Source organism: Thermobia domestica, chromosome 14, assembly GCF_964235325.1.
Source record: "Thermobia domestica chromosome 14, izTheDome1.hap1.1, whole genome shotgun sequence".
Lineage (NCBI taxonomy): Eukaryota > Metazoa > Arthropoda > Insecta > Zygentoma > Lepismatidae > Thermobia > Thermobia domestica.
The window spans coordinates 130,303,111-130,327,068 of NC_137467.1; the positions used below are offsets into that span (position 1 = coordinate 130,303,111).

Here is a 23,958-nt window from a genome sequence, read left to right on the forward strand (position 1 = left end):
ACGGACAATAGTCCGCCAGTAGTACTTTGTTTTCGCCTTTGTATTGCCCCATAAATGTATAATTTTCTTTGTGTATGGTTTTGCATATATGCGGCGTGGACATTAAATTTTGACTTCTACGCCATATGTGTGTAACTGTATACACACTTCTAGAACGAACGCCACAAAAGTGCAATATATTGTTTGTGTATGGAAAATCATACACGCGGCGCTGCAAGGGAGGGCCGTATATATACAATTCCATACACACGGTAGTCAACGTGTTAAACTTTAAATATTATTTAATTAAGATTGTACATTTAGAGCCGTACGTGGTTGTTAACTTTACACAAGATACAGAGACGAAATCGAGGCATTTTTCTGGTAATTTTCAAAACAACTGGTTTATAAAACACAATATGAACTTTCTTTTACTTTATAGCAGTCTAGTATTCAGAAAATACTATCAAATCCAAATGGTCAGTCAGTTTGTAATTTGAGATTGAAATTCAACACTTCTCACTTGTCAATTCTTTGCTTTACGAGTTGCCTAAATTCAAACTCGCAGGCAAGAAAAAAGTACTATAATCGAAGAAGCAGATAGGCCTATAAAAACTTTTCGCTTTGATATAAAATCTTGTTTCTTCATTCGGGAAACAATTTATTCTAAGCTTTTGATAGTTTATTAGAACCTAATACGGTATAAGTTCAATTTACATTTAAAACCCTGAACTGCCAATTTTGGTACAACATTAGCTTAACAAGGCATTAAAAGTTCGTTATGCACAGAATGTCTTTCTTGTTTATTGATATACCGTGACAATATATATGAAATGGGAAGCTTGTAGATAGCGTTTTTAACACCCTCGTCCTGCAATTGCCTCAATGAACTACGTGGACCTAATATAACTATAATAAACATAACTGAAGTTTTAGTTATAATAAATTATAAATGAAAATTTTGATCCATACGGCCAAATTATCATATTTTCTGGATATTTTATTGCTAACATATTTAAACGTTTTATTAAAACATTTTTGTCGTTAAACAAGAATTTTAGGAATGATCCAAAAATTGGATCAAAAGAATGAGATCTTAGCTAATAATTAGTTTTTGGATCAGGGGCCACAAAATTTTTGAACGGCCCCTAAATCAAGTTTTCGTACTTTTTTACAGAATAAGGACATCATACTGAGTTAAGTAATAGTTTGGGTTTGGCTACACTATATGTAGTTCTCCAGATATAAGGCCTACAAGGAAAAATTTTTGATTGAAAGATATTGGATCTTTTGATCCAAAAATAATACTCTAATATTTCTTTACAAACAATTAGTTGGGACTAGAAAATCCACTGCATCCACCGAACTATCTTTTTCTATGGAATCGAATTACTAACAGCGGCGAAACCTGGGAAGGGGGGGGGGAAGCAAGAACACAGACTCTGATGAACGAGTTTACGAAAATGATTTTAATTTGAAATCCGTTTACGAATGTCGTTAACAGTAACTAGAAATAGAAAAATGAGTAATTCTTTTACCAGTTACAGTTAGACATGAAGTAAGAATTAGCAATTAAAAAAATATACGCATATAGACTACAGATACGGTAGATAAACAGATTAGTCACAACACACTGTGCTTTACATGACAAAAATGTAATTAACATTGAAGTTAGAAATTGTCGGAGAAAATGAATGTTGAATATAAATATACAACTTACCACTCTTAAAGTTATTCTAAAAGTGTCCAATAAAGAATAAAAGGCAATGCTTACTATACACTTTCAAAAATATATAAATAATAGCTTTAATTATTTTTCTCTCTCAAAAAACTGGAGGTGCCTAGGGTCCCCGGCCCCAGGCGAGATCCGTCACTGATAACTGATTTTCTTTGATTCCTGAATTTTTATATTTTTCTTTCTCTTTAGAACACAGAAATTATTATTTTTTTTGTATTTGTTATAACTACAGACCGGATTTTAGGCAAAATGCCTATTCTTTAATATTAAAGATATGTTATTGTTTCAATTTAAGCTAATTTTATTTTGTCTATTTTGCCCCTTCCTGCCTAAATAATTGCTTTAGTGTCTAATCTTGCCTATACTACGCATTTTCTTAAAAAAAAAATAATTTAAAAAAAGACTTTACTGGAAAAAATATAGGTAGTTGGGTGTTTCAAGAAAGGATTCTCCCTCTTTCGAGAAATATAAGTGCTGTTTGTAGTAATAAGATGCCATAAAACTTTGGACTGCTGTGTGTACTGATAAAATGTATAAAATTTGGACTGTTATGTGAAGTGATAAATGCTGTATAGAATGTATTTACCAAATATACATAGAATACATGTCAAGCTTGTTTTTCTATACACAGTAAGAGAAGACATTAACAAAGGTATATTTCTATATTCTTTGAATATTATCCAGGACTTGAATTTATTTTTTAATTGTATTGAGATTTTATCTTCATTCTGTCGAGTTATTTTAGTGCGTATTTTTTAAATTTTAAGTGCCTATTTTCCAGGTTTTTAATGCCTAAATATTCTGTCTCTAGTTATAACGGTAAAAGAAAGATGAAATGTGTTATTGCTTTATTAAAATTGAAATGTTAAAAAAGTCTAAAATTTCCGAGGCAAAAAGAAAAGCTCGTTCCAAAAAAGTATTTTTTCGATCTCTTGTATCTCTACCCACAGTTAATATTCTATTACATATTTTCGTAATAGAACATATATTATACAAAATGTAATTCTTACCTGTCTATGGCAGATTTGATACGTCCATCTCGCAGTAAGGCTGGAGAACTACTTTCCTCTTCATCTTCTTCGCTCTTGCTGCCAAAAAGTGTGAACGCGTCATCCAGAAGCTCGTTGAAACGGCGTCGCATCCGCCTGACGTTTGAGACGTTCTCCTGTTGTGACGACGTGGTATCATCAGCCTCGGTATCAACAAATGGGTGATTTGCCTGAATTTTTTTCTCTTCACTACGCGGTGCTAGTTTTGCCTCAATTTCAACGTCTCTCGTTTCATGTCTTTTCGCGGCTTCCAGACGTTTCTTGTATAGCTCGTACACTTTTGGCCCCAGTACACCGGGATCTTCTTCTATACTACCGTGTCGCGTGAACCGTTGATGGGGATCGAACGCCGAATCGTCTGGGTAAACGTCTAAGTGTTTTACACTAACTTGTTCACGATTGGTGTTCTTTTCCAGCATTCGGGCTAGCGTCTCTGGGATATTAGCGCCTCTCGGGAAGGATTTTACAGAAGGCATGGATAAGAATGAATTGGGACTAGACGGCTTTTGCAACACCACTGTAGAACCTCCTAAACCTGTGTCTTCATCCTCGTCACCCATTTCTAAATCAGAAACGTCATCAGCATTTGTACCGTCATCCGTAAAACCACTTGTCGGCCTTGTTTTCATGGGCTTTTGCTTACTTTTATCACCAGTCACTGAATCTGCTGTTTCTTGTTTCTTCTTTGTGTCTACATCATCGTGGTCTTCTTTCTCTTCTTCTTCTTTGGTTTCTTTGTCTTTTGTACTTGCCTCTTCCTCTTTAGGTTTCACAAGTGGACTATCTGAATGTTCACTCTCTGTACTGTGTTGCGTAGCTGTTGAAGAAGTACGTCTACCAAGTTTCTGTCGTCTTCTAGTTCCCTTCATTGGCCGCTTGGGTGCGCCACCGCTGCTGCGACGATCCACATCATCCTGGAATGTAACACTAGGTGCTGCTGGTGTCGCTTGTGGAGAGTCAGAAGTTTTTCTACTACCTTTTGCAGAACTCTGCAAAGAAAAAGAGAGAGAAAAAATGATTTAAATAAATTACAGTTTTGACCGAATGAACTTTCAAGCTTCCATTTCCTTCCGCCTTTAATTTTCTACAGGGTGGTGCTCGCGGAAGTGCTTAACAATGGGCTTTTATTTGCTGCATTCCAGAATGGGAATTCTATTTTACCAACGTGAGCAAAACAAAATTTCAAAGAAAAATAAAACTTTTTCAGATACTCTTCAATAGTGTTTACCTCAATACTAAATTGCAACCTGAATACAACTTTGCACAATGTCCCCAATAATAATACAACATATAAGGAAATATAAGATAATTGTCAACTAAACAGGTTAAGGCCCTTGTAGTCAGAAAATGAAAATATTGAAATTTCTTTGACTAAACTTCTTTCAGAACTCTTCAAAGAAAAAAAGCTTTATTTTCAAAGGAAAATAAGATTAAAATCAAAACAATAAATTTCTTTACTTTTCAGAACAATATGATTAAAGTTTCATTTTAAAAAATAGTCAACCTTCTTAAAATTTTACATCCACCACACAAAAATATATAACTTATCATATTTATAACAAAAAATGTAGATAGGTTAAAATATTCTGAAGACATGTATTATTAATAAATTCAAATATTGGCAAGTATTTTTTGTGTATGTGTGAAAAAATCTACTAAAGACACTAGAAGGATCACGTTTAGGAGTCCAAATTCATTCCGCATCAGCATGCGGTGAGTGGATAGAAAGGGGTATGACATGTAAAAATAATATAAAACGATCAATGTTGCCCAATCTATAGTTTTGGGAGTCGCTGGGATGAATAGTGGCAATCCAGATGCCGTATACATCCAAATTCATTTCTCATACGTATCCTAAAGAAGAAACAGTTTGGAATACTTCGCATAAACTTATTCTCCCCGTGCGGCAAAAAGGCATATTAGATAGTGATCCAGAAAATAAAGATATTAAAAACACCAGTACAACAGTTCACCAAGATGAATGAAGTCTACTTGGATAGCGAGGCACAGGCTTCAAATAGTTTACACAATTGCCGTATAGATGGTGTTAGCGTATAGGCAAGTTACTAATTGCTACTAATTGGGATTACGAACAAAAAATGTATTCTTCAAACTTTTGTTTCAATATTTTTATAGGCCTACGCATGTTTACATTTTAAAAACAATGTACTGAATTCCCTCGCTATCTATCTGTTAAAATGCCACAATAGCAATAAAAAGCCTGAGCTCCAACCTTCATTTTTTTTTATTTCAGCCCCTTGATTTATGGTTATTTGTGATTCCATGTTTAACAAAGACAAATATATTAAAGTATGTATACTTTAAATGAATTATTTAAATAGATCTTTTTCATAAAGTTTATTTTCTAAAATTATTGTTCAGAGCCTTTGTAGTTTAATAAGCCTTCTCCAAAATCAATGCAAATGAATTGTGCTGCTATCTTTGGAGTTCTTTTAAAAATATGTTTGTGGGCGTTTATATGTTTGTGGCCAATCCTTTCGACAATGAGATCTCTGAAACTAGAAATATGACGTTTTCACTTATTGATTGCAAATTTTGCACAGATTGTCCAGTTCTAATTGAATATTTAAAAAAACATGGCCATTATTTCTTTATTACGTATACTGGAAGTGTTGAAATTTAAAAAGTACAGCATCATATCCTACGCATTATGCATTCCAGCACCACATAGGTGTATGTAGTGATTACATGTATATCAGGCGTTTGTTTCATGTCCAAATAATTGGAAAAAAAAGATAACCATCTCTCCAGTCTAAGATGAATCCTAATTTTTGGAGTGTTTTGCCCAATGAACAGCATATATCACTGACATTATAATTAATTGTGTAAGTAATATACTTGCTTATTACATATAGCATGCAAGAAGAAAGAAACCACTGATTATACATGAATTAGGAACTCCAACCGGAAGTAGGCTATAATCTTCAAGCGGTACAAGATATTGAAAAAATAATCGAAAAATATCCCCTTATGGTACCTCTTGTCGATTTTTATTAAGATGTCTTTCACTTGTGTCTGTAAAGGAACATGTGCAGATGTTTTGAGGAATGATAAGGAGATTCATGTTCGTATGAGAGTGATGCGCTGTGCAGAGAGCGCAGGTTCAGCTAGTCTATATATTAAAATGCTAGGTTTATATGTTTGTCCCCAATCCCTTCGACAATGAGATCTCGAAAACTACAAGTGCTAGCAACGTACCGTTTTCACTGGTCGATTCCTTTTTTTTTTTTTTTTTTTTTTTAAAGATTATCCAGTTCTCATTCAAATTTTCAAAAAACCGTGTCGTTATTGTTCCATTCAATGTTTTAGGGGCCATTTTGAGCCCATAAGATTAACATTGTTGCAGGCCGAAACTAGTGTTAGGCAGCCAGTAGAGAAGTTACGTATGGTAGGTTGACGGACATTGCAGGCGCTTTGCTTAAATCTGAATGGCAAAACTTATTGCATGCTGGCTACTTCAAAGGCCTCAAGAGACGCAATGAGGCATACTGGGACGGATATGGATTTATTAGAAAAAAAATATTTCCACTTGATCCACTTGCTACAAACTCACTCCATCTATACATAGCAATTCACTCCCTTAGTGAGTCTCCTATCCTTTAGTTGTGTGAGTAAGGACATATGCACAGTGGGACGGAGATTCGTGGTCATAAAAGAACGATGCGCTGAGTAGACAGCCCAGGTCCAGCTAGTCATTTCTTGAATAAAATCATAACATTGAAGGGCTATTAGTGTCGTAAAGTTCACATCCACACCAATGTACCACCGATCCTAATTATTACCATACATTCCATTCAATTCAGTACACTTCAATATATTTAATTTAATGCAATTCAATACCTATATATATTCAATTTAATGCAACTCAATACCTATATATATTCAATTTAATGCAATTAAATGCCTATACATATTAAATAACATTAAATTGAATGGAATGTATGGTAAACTGACATATATGGCCAATGAAGTAGGAAAGGATGGGGAAAGGTAGCAGCCAGGGCCACTGTAGTATAGGTACCATCCGGGTATTCGCCTGGCGGGACTAAGGGAAGCCCCAGTCAGCGTGGCCCGTCCAGCAATTTAACCTGGACCTCCCGAATGCAACCCAATGCTCTACAAATAGTGCTACCGGAGCTCGGTATATATACATCTTTCTATGCTATGCTATATAACTTTGTGAACCCATTAACTTCCGTAACTGGGATTGGATTTCAATGACACTTGGCTGATACATTGAGTGCCTTAATACCACTGTCCAGTTCGACGATGCATGTCGTGGCTGCAAGGGGGACCTAACTCTCTCTTAAATATAAACGTGGCAATGACCATCGAGTTAGAAAGACATAACAAACGCCACTCGCAAGTTTTTGCATAACTGAAGACAAACGATAGCGAGCCTAATTGCTGAACCATGCGTAGTTTTCGAGATCTAGCATGAAACATATCCAAACATTTAAATTTCTCTGGGGTTGTGTGGACCATCGTCATGTACGTGCTTTCTTCGCGATTTTACCGTGTCCTCACTTTTTCCTCCAAGTAATATCAGTCTTGATTTTTATGCAATCGTTTATTCGCATACAAACTTACTTTGTGGGCTTAAGCAGCAATTTTCAGCACTTTGCTCTCCTGAGATATTACGCCCGAAAAATGCCATCAAAATTACAAACTCCAACTTTCTGACACCCATAAATCTACGACACAGTAATATCATAGCTGTGGATATTTCTGCAGACTCTTTCCATGAAATACTATTCAGCACAAAAGTTATGAACCCCGCACTTTCCCACATACAGCCCCTTTAAGAGTGTAATTTTCTGTATTTTTCTGGTGATTTCATGTATTTCTTTGCAACCTTGTTTATTTATTTAGAAGCAAGAGTATATATTCCCTGCGTACCTCAGTCTGTAAACATTCGTTTTTGTTTGGTGATCGTTTGATTCGTACGTCCTGAGCTACCGTAGTTTTCGTACACGCTCGCAAATGCATAAAATGGCACTCCACGACAACAAAGATGGCTGCCAAACACGAACACATGTACATACAACAACGTGAATAGTGTTATTAACTTTATCATACACAAGGTTCATCACACCCCAATTTCTATAATTTTCGGAGTTGGTTTAGCAACCACCTTAACTATTTTTGGACCACTTCATATGGATTGACCCTCTATTTTATATATCTCTCCCATCCACCCCTTTCCCAAGTTGCAACGCCGAATTTAAATTTAAACGACAACGGAAGTGTCACTGTTCATTCTAGCAACCCTGAAAAATATTCGACACTAATATCGGTCATTTTCAATCATTCTTAAATATCTCCCTCCTACCCCCCCCCCTAGGTTGCTCCGTCAAAATGAAATGATAAAAACTATCCCAGGCTCGAACTTCATCTATCTTAAAAACTTGATCAAGATTGGTCGGTTGGTTCAAGAGATATTAAGTCACAAACATAGTAACTTTCATTTTTATTTATAAAGGTAACCAAGGAAGTTCTGTTACTTCTTCACCCACCACCTTCGAACATCGATATGTCATCTAAGTCGTACCTGGAAGATCAAAAATAGTCCCCATCAGCATCGACGACCTTCTGCCAACGTTCTGAAATTCCATGGATTTCATCGCGATGGAACTTGCAGGGCCGTGATGCAAAAAAGGTATCAAATGCATTTTGCACCTCTACTAAGGATTTGAATTGGCGGCCTCTAAGGTGATTGTCCAAAGAATAGAACAGGTGATAATTGGATGGTGCAATGTGCATGAAGTATGGTGGATTCAATAGTGTTTCCAAACTAAGTCGCAGAATGGTGTCCCGGGTCATCATAGCCACGTGGGGCTTAGCGTTGTCCTGTAACAAGAGGACTCCTTTGCGACTCAGAAGTACTGGCTCCAGAGTTTTGAGTTTTTCTTGAACACGGCTCAACTGCTGACAGTACACAGTTGCATTGATGCTCTGAACAGCTGGTAGCAGTTCCCGATGAACGATGCCGCGAGCAGTCCACCAAACACACAGAAGAGTCTTATTCTGGTGCAGTTCTGGTTTCGGCTGTTTTGGAACAGGTTCATAGGATAGTGACCAATGATAACGGCGTCGTGGAGCTTCGTACAGGACCCACTTCTCATCACGTGTCAACACCTTGTCCAGAAATAGCCTCTTCCTCAGACGAGACGGCAAAGAAACACAGGTGTCTGCTCGCGTTGCCTTCTAGCCCGTAGTCAAATTATGTGGAACCCATCAATCCAACTTGTAGTGCTTCCCAAGTTGATGAAGGAGCTGCGGAATGGTTTCTCCACTCACACTGAATTGTAGTCAGTTCCTCACATGTCTGGTCACTGTTCACCTCAATTGTTGGCTGAAGATCTTCATTTTGTACATATGTTGGTCTTCCGGCACGTGGTGTATCTTCGAGTGTTTCGTCACCATCCTTAAACTTGTTAAACCAGCGCTGCACTGTCCGCGTAGTCACGACACCCTCACCAAAGTACTGACATATCTTTCGTCCCGGTGCAGCGGCGTTTGACCAAAGTTTGAACTCGTACAGCATATACGCCTTTATGACCCTCTGTGGAGGTCCCATGTTCACTCTGTCCTCACGCAAGTTCACGGTGTAACTGAACTGCCACAACCAGGTAGTATGTTGGATATACCCACACCAACAACTGACCTTCGCCTTTTCTCCATTTGTATTCAACTCACGATGTGAGGACCAATTGAACACAGACCTCCACAAAAAGCGACAGAATTTTCTTGGTTACCTTTATATTGTAATGATTTTATAGGTAGAGACAAAACGGTCCGGGCGAGTCTTTTCCCCTTCACCAATTTATTATAAAAGTTCCTAAATACATTGTCTTTGATTTACAAATAATAAATAGTGTCTTTTCTTGTTATTGGCCAAATGAAGGAGACCGTAGTTTTGCACGGTGCCCCTTCTCTCAAAGCAGTCTCCAAGGCACCTGCAAGGTTTTGGTGAGTCTTGAAGGAAAACCTCCGCAGTTCAAGGCTTGGCTGTGGTGAGGATCCCTAGTCCAATGCGACTTCGGAGCAGGTGTTGGTTAGTTGATCAGTGGTAAGACTGATGCCAGATCCTCCTCAGGTTGCGCCATTTTATAGAAGGCCTCTTGGTGGTTCGTTCCTCCTCGGGCTTCGCCGTCTTGATTTCGTGTCTTCTGTGTTGACTTCTCTTCTGCTTCATTGTTTGTAATCAATAACACGTGTTGTATTGACATGTGCTTCTGTTATGATGTGGGAATCCTTACAATATGCAGTGTGTTTCAAAACAACACCGACAGTTTGGCTACGGACATATAAATTGAAGTACTCACCAACTACCTTTACAAAAGTTGTTGCGGAAGTACCGCAGGATTCTGAAACATGGATATTTGGCTAGGGCACATACTAGTTCCTAAGTGAAGTCTTGCCCCGGCTACGGTAGGTCCGATAGTTTTGAAGCTATGAACCTTGAAAGTTCATTTGTTCATGTTTTCCGCAGGCTATAACTCCGAAAGGAAGCATTTGTGCACCCAGGTTGGTCTATATTTTTTGTCTTATTTTGGTGTCAACAATCACCTCCCAAACGTTGTCGGTGTTGTTTTGAAACACCCTAAATAGATGAAACAAAATCACATGACCCATTTTTGAGAAAATAATGTGGAAAAACTCACTCCCAAACTACCCCTTCTGGATATAGGATTTTCCATGGTATATCCATTAACGAAATGGAAGCAAAATTGTCTTTTTGAAAATGTTGCCCGAAACAAATCTGACATTAATGGTAAGCTATTGTTTAGGATTTTTTTTTTTTTCAGAAAAATTACCTATACCATAGTCTAGGGTTGGTAATGAAGTATTGATTTAGAAAATGTAAGCAAATTGTTTGAACTGTTTTTGAAAAAAAATAAATTTTTAACTTTTATTGTTTTTAATTTTCATACTCCAGTAAATTATTTTTATTTTAAAAAGTGGAAGAAACATTCGTAAAGCTTTCCTGGAGAATTTTATAAAAAAAACTTAAGTTTAAAATTTGTGTCAAGATATATTGAACGGTAGGCCTCTAGACTGTGTACATACATGATGACAGAGAGGTAGAAATCAAAAACAACCTTCTGACCACGTAGGGGCCATGAGAATTGTAAATATCTTGAGGTCTCAAATTTGACTATCACTGCTCTACAAAATGAAACTTTTTGAAAGCTGTTTTTGATTTGACACCTGATTTTATATAATTTGAGGTTGATAATTACGAAAATGAAATTAGTTTTCTTCCATCACGTCAGGTTTCTTCACAAATCGGAAAACATGATTGCGTAAATTGTGCTATTTACACATCAACGCTGCTAGTATACAGTAACATTATGACTATATATTTCTAACAAATTAACATTATTTTGCGTCAGAAATAATCTGAACATCGATATTCTAAATAATTAAGGTCATCAGTGGCGTAACTAGGGGGGCAAACGGGGCTTGTGCCCCGGGCGCCGGATTAGAAGGACCAAAATTAGGCAAATATTTGGGGGAGCGTTTTGGTTTGATTGGTCTGGGGGGGCGCTAAGGCGCGTTTTTGCCCCAGGCGGCACCTAGTGTATTTACGTCGCTGAAGGTCATTTATAAACAATTTACCTAATTTTTGTCTGTGTTTTTTCAATTGGAAGCTCCTAAAACTAGGCTTCCTTTGTGAGTATTTTGTAAATCTTCACGTACCAACGTTCCAATAGTAATCCGCCAACATTGTTGTTCTCCAACGTCCCTGATAATGAAATTCAATTGCTTTGATGTCCTGGTGAAATCTTTTATAATGGTTTTCACTTTAATCACCAAAGTTAGAAGGAAAGCTGTCTAAATGCGAATACAAAAATAAATCTTAAGACTCATTTGTTCCCTAAGTTTTTAAACTTCTGGAGCATATTAGACACAATGTACTTGTAATTTTCGTCTCTGTTGTTCCCGAGATAATTATGACACACGTCTCCGAATGCTACTGTTCTTCCATGTTACTTTTCAACTTGTCATACAATGTTCAAAGTCTGAGTCCTTAAACAACTTTCTGATCTGAGGACCAATGAATCTTTTAACTTTGCACTTCAAAGTTGTGGGAACGTTGTCACTAGATACTGGAAGCATTGACCATCTTTATTCAGAGCTTTGACAAATTATTTCATTAGGCCCAGTTTAATATGCAAATGTGGTAATATGACTTGTGAAGGGTCTACGAGGCAGATGTTTTTCAACTTTTTACTTCCTATATTGCGGCTTTTGCTGACAATCAATTTGAGCCCAGTGTTTATTGCTTTCTCTGCTGTTCCATTCGCAAAATGTGGCATGGATATTTGGTGTATCTTTACTGCTGTCCAAGACGCATACATATCACCTTCAGATCGCAGCACAATAACCAATGATGATCCTCCTATTTTACTTTAAAAAAAAAAAAAAAACATTTCCATATTTTCGTAAATCTCCTTTAAATGTACAGAATGAATAATGGGTATACAGAGGGTTGTTGGTTGCTGTTGTGAAGAAGCAGACCGTTCAAACTTCTCTTGTTGGATCAATGAGTAGCCTCCATTCGTCTGCATTATAGTTCTCGCAATCACAGCTTACACAGCACTGTTATTGCGTTCCCAAAGTGTAACGCGTTGTGATATCATTCAGTGCTACCAGATACAGTACATATTTTTTCAATGTTAGCAGAATAAGTAACTGCACGTCTTTTATTACAAATTCAAAGATAAATAGAAGGCCATGGCATCGAAAGTATATTTTTATATTTGTAACTGTAATCAGTACTTCTACCGAAATATACATTTATAAGGTTATTTTCCTCTCCCCCAACCCTCTATTTTAAGAAAACTGTACGTGATAGAGCAAAACTAACTACATTTTTGGATTTCTCAGGTCAAAAACATTCAGAAAGCCTTAATAGTTTCCAAACAGCAAAATCATTGTAGAGCAGTGTTATTTTCATGATCACTGTACTTTCTTTCCTCTTGACGTCTCTCGAAAGTAAAAAGATCCTTGTGTAAACTAATATTTTAGAATATTACATAAAGCAGGAATTTAATGAAGATAAGTAACAGCAAGTTTGGTCGTCCTGAACAGTGGCGTACGCAAGAGGGTCTCGAAGTTTTAATTCACCTTCCGTTGAACAAGCAGAAACATTTAATGCATTAAGAGATACACGCAAAAAACAAATTACATAAACTTGGGAGTTTGAACCCCTTCGTTGAACTATTTCTACGTACGCCACTGGTCCTGGAGTACACGATCTTTGGTGGTCTTTAATGTATATAGTGGTGAACCTTATAGGATATTTTTACGTCACAGTTAGTTCAGATTGTGATTCTTCCCCAATTACAGCAGTGAAACATTACCACGAACTATGTAGCACAGTAAGTTCGATTTCCGATTGAAAAAACAAAAGGAATAGTCCAATTTCCTGGTATATTCAGAAAAAGAAATGAATGAATGAAAATTTGAAAAAGAAGAAGCGCATATTCTCTGTCGAGTGTTGATATTAAACTATTTTCGGAGTCACGCAACCGTTTCTTATAGACTGTAGACTGATTCCGTTGTCATTAAGCACTTCTATTCTAAAGAGGCCCTTTTTCCATAAAAGATAGAATTCGCATGTTATATAATCCTTGACAAACTAGAATTTTCAAACAAATGTCTAACTGTTTGCCAACACGCAAGACTGCGCCTTTCCAAACTAAATAAAATCCCAGAAATTTCAAGATCACGTTATGTCAAGGTCAAAAATATAATTAATTTCACTTCTTGTCTTAAATAAGCCTATGTATTTATTAAATGATTTAACCCAATACTTTGTATAGTATTTGCAACTTCACTATCAATTATGGATTGTCGACTGGTGATGGAGGAATCTGATAAGTGCATTTGTTTTGTGTTATTTTTAGTAGGGTTACGGAGACGAAGAGCGTGTCGGAAGAGCAGACAAGGTGTGAATTATCGTAACGTCCAGTGCCAAAACTCTCTCTTATAAAAATATACAACTTGTACCCAGTGTTTCTTCCAGACATGTTTTTGGGGGGCATTTCCATCCGGAGCTCTGAGAGTGCCCCTCAGAGGAGACCAAAATAATACATATATAATGTAATAATAAGTAGAATAGTACAAGCAGTGCCTCCCCGGAATCCTAAGTGTGCCCCCCCCCCAGGAACATTTTTTCTGAAAAAAACACTGCTTGTACCAAAACGCCTTCAAGGGAATAGCAGGTGTTATCTTTTCATAATTACACTTACATGTATTCCAGAATTCTCCTTCTTGCACAGTAAAGGATTTCCATCTTTAACGATAGTTTTAGTTAATTTTAATTGTTCCAACGCTATACTCAAATTTCTTTTCATTCATTAATTCAGCTAAAAGGCAGATTATATTTGAAACCGTTGTTTATCATATTCAGTACATCAGCCAATCAGCAGAAAAAAAATATTTATTTTTATAGAATGTAAGGCTATTTCCCTTCTTGCTGCTAGTCAAGCTGCATAAAAACCAGAGAGCAGCAGTATTTTATTTTGATTTCGTATTGGTGAATTCATTTAGTATTAAATTTATCACGGGATTAACTGAACAGCTAGTGTTTTCATCGTTTACAATATCAAAAATTAATATTTTCATCGGTTTGGTAAATGTAAACCGTTCCAGCATTTTTATTTTTATTTATTTATATATTAACCATTCTGTAGATTGTTTTGTACAAAATAGTAATTCGTCACTGCTTTAAGCATATCAGACGAGGATTACCAGAGAAGTTTTGAGACATGCAGTTTTAGGTATACATATTTTTATTTCAACTATTGTAACTTTTGGAAATACTGTCCCCAACATTCCACACAAGGTGTCATCCTAACTAAACCAACCCTGGAAGCACTAGTGCCACTATGGAAGTACTGCACCTAACTGTCCTTTGTAGGTATTCACAGCATGTTCAGGAATGGAAAACCGATACCCACAGGAAAACCGATATACTTTCTCCTTCAACACAGGGAACAGAAAAAGTCGCATGGTACCAGATCGGGGCTGTAGAGAGAATGAATCAAAATAAACAGATGTATGGTCAATGAAATCAACACTTTGGTTAGCACATTCGGCTGAAGCATTGACATAGTGCAGCAGGACTCCTAAAAAACCAGCTCTTGGTCTCTTCTCTCTGATTCTGTTGAAGACTTCAGGTAGACAGATTACTGGCGCTTTGTCTCTGGGTCAAACTGGTAAATCGAGGTTTTATCATCCGTCACAATGTCTGAAATCCTCTAGAGTTCCCACTTTGAAATTTCTGAAGCATGTGTTGACACCATTCTACCCTTGTCTGCTATTGATTTTCAGTCAAATTATATAGAACCCCCCGAGATGTGGTACCCACTCGTGTATACATACATCAAACATTATGTGGCGTTAGCAGCTGAAATGTGGGCCATAAGATCGGTCAGAGTACTTCATGAGCTCTTGCGAAACGAAGTTCAGAATTTTCTTTCGGTACACAGAGGTTAGACAAATTGCGGAGACACATAGGAATGAAATTGCTTTTAGTTTTCTTTGATCACACAGCACTGTTAAATTTATTTATTTATTTTTGTTACGTAGTACTAAGCTAAACTTCCTGGCGCTACAGCCCAGCAAAGGCTATGTCCAGCCAGATGGTTTACGTTGAACTGGATGATGTTTGGCTAACGTATCGATTCCCAGGCGCCGTTATTTCTGGCTTTCTGGATTGGAGCTTGCTACTTCTTAATTCAGGCAGCTCTCTAAATTCCTTATGATGTTGGGTTAATGACATCAGCGTGACTGTAGCAGCGAATAGATCTGCTTCACTAACATGAACCATTGAATTAAAAGTACGAAACACTGTGTGTCAGTCAGGGAGCTGCTAAGGAGCACTGTGGTGGTTTAATCACAACATGGCCTGGATACAGTATTGGCTGGCTTCACGCGGGGGCAGAATAATCGGGAAACTGGAAGAAGGACGAAGTGTGACCAATTTGTCCCAGAAGTTTGGCATTTCCCACAGGATTGTTTCACGTGCATGAAGAGCATTAGACAATACTGTGCAAAGGAAATGTGGTGGTCGACATACGGCAAACTACAGCAGCGGACGAACACTACATTGTTCAACAGGCAAGAAGGGGCCGATATCAAACAGTGGGTGCAATTGCAAACACATTTAAGGCGCCCAATCTCACCCTTCACAGTGGCACGTCGACTGCATGTGGTTGTCTCTTTGCCCGACTGGCATTTTGTTGTTTCGTTGACACCCGCAAATTGGAGGCACCGTTTGCGGTGGTGCCAAGAACATCAGAACTTGACCCAGGAGAAGTGTGTCGCATTCTCTTCTGAGATGAGAGCGAATTCAATGTGAGTAGTGATTCTGGACGTACATTAATCTGCCTAGAGATGAGAAGAGGCAATAAACCCAAGAACATTGCCAAAGATAATCATTTTGGCTTACCAGTTGTTCTTTGTAGGGGCATAATGTCACATGCTCATACCTATCTCCAAATTTTTGAAAGCGGTGCATTCCCCAGTCAACGTTATTGTGACACTGTACTACTTCCGCAGGTGTTTCTTTACAGAAATGCAGTTTGCCCCGACTAGAGTCTTATAGATGATAATGCGGAATCACATCGAACATTGCAGATCACGGAACTCTTGGAACGATAGCATACTCTGTGAATGAACTGACCGGTCCGTTCCCACGACTTGAATCCCATTGAGCACGTGTGGAATGATATGCAGAAAGTCTTACAGCAGGTTCCGATGCACGAAGGATAATGCAGCAGTTATCAACAGTGTTGATGAATAAATGGAACTCCATACCACAACAACTCATTACCATCCTCGTGAACAGCATGGGAGCACGTTGCAGAGCATGCATCGCTGTCCGTGGTGATTATACACCCTTCTATGGATCATTTTACTCCTTTCGCAATTCCAAGTTGACATCACGAGTCTCAGTAGCTTAAGTGTAAGGTATTGTCTCTGCATACAAGTGCCATTTTTGTTCTTCTAATAGGGTATTTCTGTCAGTTGCTTTCTGCATCATACTGTAGCACTACTTTCTATGTGTGAATGGTTCAAGTTTCACCGTATTATGCAAATGATAGTGGCATAGAATGCGAAAGTTACTTCCGTCCTTAAGTTTTGCACACCAGTGCATTTATATAATTTTAATTATAATGAATTTACAGGTTAGAGTTTTTTGGTGGTGATGATTGGTATTGAAGCTATTAGAAGTCTTGCGTGCTCACAGTAAAGACGTCAGCTTTAATTTGCGGGACAAGCGAAGATGCAGAAATATCTTGGAGGGACAGTTATTATTATTTCTCGTATACCAAAAATAAGAGTTTTATACTACTTGATCTGCATTACAGTATAACATATCTAAGGAGCAATCAAGGAGCAGAAGATGCCACCGGGGAGGGGGGCGCTTGCCCTCTGTTCCCGCTAACGTTGTCACGGGTAGGCACATTATAGTCACAGTTAACACACCTCAGTTACATGTCAAATAATAAGTTTCTCACTCAAGGATTTTTCTAGAGACCAATTCCTATTAACAAATCTTATCCCAAACTTGGAATTAATCTTGCACACACACACACCTTTGGGATAGTAATTAGTACAACGTAAGCTTTTTCTAAACCTATGTTTCGCATTTAGTTATTTAGAAACTATGTCTGTAATTATACCTTAATTTTTATATTTATGACACCGTTTTTCACTAGTTCTGACAGTGCTAATAGGACAATGGACGTGTATCAGTTCATATTCGCAAGGACAAGAAAATGACAATACCACAATATGATTAGCTGAAGTACCCGTTCTTCGCATAGGAAGGGTAGGTTTATGAAAAACATTTGAAAGATATATTTAAGCCTCTTCCCCCTTTCTCAACGCTGCGTACTTGAACCACGATGAAGCTTAAAAAACTCAGTTCTTCCTAAGTGTTAAGTTTTAAAAAAATGCATTTCAGATAGTACATCTGATTTAAGTTTTAAAAAATGCATTTCAGATAGTGCATCTGATATTCTTTCCGAAATATTTAAACCTCTTCCCTCCCGTAGGATACGTCAATCAATCAAAATGAACTTATAAAAGTCACTCCCAGCTCAGTCCAAATACTGATTATGTTCAAGAATTCATTTGAAACGGTTTGGATTGGAATTTAGCGTCTCCTTCAGCAGCGAGGTTACATGAGACGCGGACCTACAACTTAAAGTGGGTTCCAAACCACATGAAATCCCGTCAAGTTACTTTTGATAAAAAAAACTTATATACGAGTTTCAGTTGCCTAGCATGAGGGACACCTTTTTGCTTGTTTTTGAAAATATATTTTAAATTGGTCGACGATGTAGACCTGTATGGTATGGCGGATACACATCCATACATTTCGCTTTATATACAGGGTGTTCGGAAACAATACCAAAAACTTTGGGAAATGAATCCTCACACAAAAACGCGAAAAGACTTGTAGACCAACATAGTGCATAAATGGGTCACTTCACAGTTATAGCGTGCCGTGAAATTAGTCGGAACTGTTGGACTATTTGATAAGTAAGGGCCAATGATTGACTTGAGTTTAATGCTAGGATTTCGAATTCGAAAAAAGAAGATATGTTCAGTTTTCTTTTATGAATAATGTTGCGATATAGATGGATTTGTTGTCTGTTGTTTGAGAAAGTATGTTGTTTATGGTTTGTAACTTCTGAACATTAAGGATTGCTGTAAAAGACAGGTTGCTGTTGTAAGTAATCATCATCATCACCATCATTATAGGCATTCTGGCATTATTGGCAGGTTACTTGTTGCAACCGAGAAGCTTCCGTGTATCCCAGTCTCCAGCTAATCTGTTCGTCTTCACGCATCTTACACCAACTGTAGCCTCTTTCGCCACCTCCCTCTCTTTCTACTATCGTACCCTTCAGCACGTTCCTCATTATGCAGTTCCTTCTCAGCCATGGTTCTACCGAATTTCTTTTCCGCTTTCCTATTACAGCTAATGTTGTTCTCTTCTTTCCCACTACTTTTAACAATTCTTTATTTGTTTTAGTTAATAGTATAGCATTATGAATCCAATTAATGGCAAGTAACAAGCAAAGGAACACTGTACTTTGATTGCTTATCCAAGATTGTTGTACATACAATAATAAGTCGTAAGTCTTCCAATATGTCCACAACTCAAATAGTAGGCACGTGTATATGCCATAATTGTCCGTACGTACAAGATCAAATTGACCCAAGACGTAGTGTGCCAAGCAGACTACTTAACACAGAGAACCAACTCCGTCATTATCTTCAGTTAGTTTTTAGTAGCTTAACAACATCTGATATATAAACTGTTACTGTATGCGTTTGAACTTGGGGATAACACTCCGGCAACTCGTTGGTTCCAGAAATTTCGTTGAGGTTGTAAAAATGTCGAAGATCAGCCTAGATCCGGCCACCGCAGGGTAACAGAAAAAAATTAAATGAAATCTTTGAGCTTTACTTCCTACGGTTATGCCGGTAAGGCTGAAGGAGACGGTGATTATGAGTAATGAATGAAATGGTGGAATGAAGAAAGTGGGAGGAAACGGGAGGACCCCGAGGAAACCCACGCACACGGTGTTTGTCCACCACAAAGTTCCCTTGGCGCAGGCTGGGAACGAACCCGGGACCCCAAGCACTAGAGGTGAACGCTCTACCACTGAGCCACCGCGACCCCTCGCAGGGTAACAGAGTATGAGGTCATACGATAAACTAATGAGGAAAATCCATCAACCAGTACCAGACAATTATCAAATCAACTCGGGATGTCCCAGTCCATCATATTTTATTTGTGGATTCATTTCTCAAAATATAATATACAAACATCCTGCATAAGATAACTATTTTATACTTACTTTGGCCTCTGGATCCTCTTCAAACGCCAAGTTGCTGGCTCCTCCTTCGAACACCTGTCTTCTATTGGCATCTCCTTGTTGCTTCTTCTTTCGATATCTCTTCCACATCACCAACAAGATAGCCACGATCAGAATAAGGATAAACACTGCAACCACCACAGTGATGATTATCCATCGGAAGTCTTTGGTATTGGCTGATAGAGGCTGAGGTTCCTTCACATAAGCTACAGAACAAACATGTTATAAAAATATACTAAATGACAGAAGATACATATTTGAGAGTACAACAATGATTAACATTATAGGTATTTATTAATATTAAATGAAACAAAGATATTATTGATATGAAATAGTGTTGAGTAGTCCTGAAATATTATAGCTTATGTGAACCTTGAAGTTAAAACAAAACCCAAAAACAGTGTAACATATTGGCTGTTGATTATCATTTGTATGGAGGTAATGTACCTATGGGATGAGCGATAACACACTTGACAAAATGCGTTTGATTTGATTGATTTTGAGTTTGGCGTCCCTTTCAGCGCGAGGCTATATGAGACTTGGACCTACAGCTTAAGTGGAATCCGAACCACATGAGCTCTCACCAGGTACCGGGATCTCCCACGCAAAAGCGCGTACGCTAGCCGCTTAGCCACGAGCGAGCTCGAAAATGCGTTTGGAACGACTTATTTATCAACTATGAAAGTATGAAATTACTACAAGTTGTATAGTAACACTATATTAGGTTATCTAAATCAAGTGTTCAAAGTGCCCGCCATCACCTTCAATGCAGAAATTACATATTTTAAGCAGAGAAGAATATATTACATCAGTGATGTTGAATGATATTTATTAAACTAAGTAGTAATAACACCTTTTAAATGCTCTGGATCGGTGATTTTATCAGAGGAAAATATTTCACTATTCTGCAGACAGAAAATGCAGCATAAATAACTTAATCACAGTATCACATTATGGTCATTATAGTTATGTAACTATCATTTTTAAAGTTCTAACATTTCTTCATCCATTTGTAACGTTCAATTCATTATGAATTTACTTAATGTAATAAGATTTTGATCCTTTAAAATCTCTTTTACAACGTACTATGCACGAATAATATATTACTTACGAACCACCAGGGCTGTAAGTTGTGGGGAGGCAGGGGAAGAACTGTCTCGCCACTTGAGGGGGTTCCATTTCCAAATAAAACTTTCTTACTTCATATGATACGTTACGAACATGAACGTATAAATGAAATATAGAATAGGTTGACCACAATCCCCTCCCTCCCCAAAAAAACTCTTAAATAAAGCAAAATTGTGATCAGGGGTCATTTCTGTAAAATATCTATTAACTTATTAGAGCCCTTAGAAATAACATATTCTCCTTAAAGCTTAAAGTTGTGTGAAATATTGTTCCCTCAGTTTAACTTGTGAAACGTAGAATAAGTCTACAATATATCATTTCCAAAAGAACTGTTGAGAATTCTGCTGCTGCCTCATCGTTTGAACACAATGTCTTTCTACAAGATGAAACATAAATGTAATCTGAACCCTACGTCAATGAAGGGCCAACTGGGTCCCCTATAAGTAATAAAATATTTATAAAGTTTCTAAATTCTAGAAGTCCCAAATTCCATATTTCATATTTTAAAAGGGGGTCCATCTTCATATTTTTCTAGAGGGGACCAAATATTATTGCTTGGCCTCCTAGGAAATGTTCAAAGTTACGGCGCTCCATACCACGTATTGACACGAATCATGCCATAACGTATTGTTTACGCTAATGAGCTTGTACTACTCTAGTCAATTGAGAACTGATTAACTACTGGTGTCAAGCGATTTATACTTCATATTGTAATTTAGGTGTGCTATGCACAAAGACCCTTAAACATCAGAAACAGGCTTTAAAATATTCATTTGCAACCAGGCGATGTATGATGCAGCAGTAGACCTTTACGAGTGGGCAAGAGACAGAGATAACGAGTGGAGCAAAAACCTTTACAAATGGTAAAGAGACATACAAATGGTGATCAGAAAAATGGAAACACCTGTAGTTGGCAACACGTCAGATGTATGGGTTGGCAGTGGTGTCGTGGCGCCCGCAGCGCCGGACCGCTGGTGGTGGTGTGTTAGGTCGGTCTCCATACTACGTCGGGCGCAGTGGAACAGCAGTGTCTAGTGGCTGCAGCAGACGGAGGTAGTGGAAAATGGGAGACCTTTCAGATTTTCAAAGAGGGCAAATTGTTGGTGCGCGGTTATGTGGAGTAAGTGTGACGGCAGTGGCTACCGTGTTAGGTGTGTCGCGTGGGATAGTGTCGAAGGTGATGATGGCCTACACAACACACGGGAAAACCACATCGGGGAAGCGGAACACTGGGCGGAAGAAATAATGAGTGACAGGTAACGCCGTGTATTAAAGCGCATTGTCACGCAGAACTGTCGTGCCACTGCGGAGCAAGTGACGGAGGAACTCAATCAGCACCTCCCCCACCCTGTTTCGACAATCACAGTCCGCCGCGAATTACATGACATGAATTTACGGGGCCGTGTTGCACGGGCCAAACCGCTCATCAGGGACCATAACGCTTTCGCACGCCGCAAATGGTGCCGTGACCATGGAACTTGGACCGTTCAGAACTGGAAACGTGTGATGTGGTCGGATGAGTCATCCTTCACCTTATTCCTAACCACGGGCCGTGTTTATGTGTGGAGAACGTCCAAAGAAGCTTATGATCTGCAGTGTCTCCGCCCAACTGTGAAACATGGCGGCGGCTCGGTGATGCTGTGGGCCACCATATCATGGTTTTCATTAGGTCCTGTGATCACACTTAGCGGACGAATCACTGCCAACGATTATGTCGCAATTTTAGAAGACCATTTGCATTCTATGGTCCGGATGTTGCTCCCGGACAATGACACCATCTTCCAGGATGATAATGCACCCATTCACACAGCTGGTGTTGTTGCAGCGTGGTTTGAGGAACATCGGGATGAAGTTCAACACCTTCCCTGGCCCGCCCAATCCCCAGATCTCAACATAATTGAACATCTGTGGTCCGTCTTGGAAACACGACTCCGGCGACGATTTCCACCTCCATCCTCTCTCACAGAACTGGCCGATGCCCTGCACGAGGAATGGTATAAAATTCCACTTGCTACCATTCACGACCTCTATGCCTCCATCCCACGTCGCATCAAGGCTGTTCTGAAGGCGAAAGGTGGCCCGACACCATATTAATCTGGTAAGTTGCAATTTCGTTCAGGTGTTTCCATTTTTCTGATCACCATCTGTATATAACAGATGGAACAAGACCTTTACGAGTGGGAAAGAGACACATATAACAAACAGGTGGAGTAAGACCTTTATGAGTGGGGAAGAGAGACATATAACAGGTGGAGCAAAGCCTTTACGAATGGGAAAGAGACACATATAAAAAAAAAAAAACAGGTGGAGTACGACCTTTACGAGTGGAGAACAGACCCATCTAACAGGTAGAGCAAGGCCTTTACGAGTGGGATAGAGAGATAGATAGATATATAACAGGTGGAGCAAGACCTTCAAGAATGGAAAAAAAGAGACACAGATGACAGGTGGAGCAAGACCTTTACGAGTGAAGAAGAGACATAGATAACAAGTGGAGCAAGACGAGTGGGGAACCGAGTGGGGGGCCGAGACCTTCACGAGTGGGGAAGAAACACAGATAATACGTTTATCAAGACCTTTACGAGTGGGGAAGAGACATAGATAATAAGTGGAGCTAGACCTTTACGAGTAGGGAAGAGACATAGATAACAGGTGGAGCAAGACCTTTACAAGTGGAGAAAAGAGACATATAACATGTGAAGCAAGACCTTAATTATTAAAATGTGGCGTCCGGTGTGAGAACCTGCAAAATAGACTAAATCCTTGGCTGATCCTAACAGACACCTCCTGGATATGTTGTTTATTGAAGACATAACAGTATGTGCTATATAATCGTTGAAATGTGTACGTATAATTATTGAAAGATTTTTATTTACAAGTTTCTCTCTTTTGCAATATTGTATTTTAAACCAGAAAAGAAATTTCCTTTGAGAATTTTCAATCCAGAATCTTTCCTGGTAAATACCTCGTGCTGAATGTATTGTAATGTATACTTCTGCACCTTTGTATTTCTCTTTTTTGGAACATACCTTGATGAACATGGTTTCGTGTCTAACTTCTTCCTCGTCAGTTTCTGCTTATCAGTTAGCATAAGTAATGATTTCAAGGTCGCCCGAAAGAATATATC

General features: G+C 38.3%; 1 protein-coding gene across 2 annotated transcripts in view; it reads right to left on the reverse strand.

The window, feature by feature from the left end:
* Nucleotides 1-23,958, reverse strand: part of LOC145670318 (uncharacterized) — a 127,198-nt gene that overhangs the window by 17,091 nt on the left and 86,149 nt on the right. For both annotated transcript variants that reach the window (XM_081738818.1, XM_081738819.1), the window contains exons 3-4: nucleotides 19,686-19,909; nucleotides 2,728-3,755 (exon numbers count right to left, since the gene is read on the reverse strand). In XM_081738818.1, coding sequence (XP_081594944.1) covers nucleotides 2,728-3,755; nucleotides 19,686-19,909 — 1,252 coding nt within the window. The remainder of the gene's footprint in view (nucleotides 1-2,727; nucleotides 3,756-19,685; nucleotides 19,910-23,958) is intronic.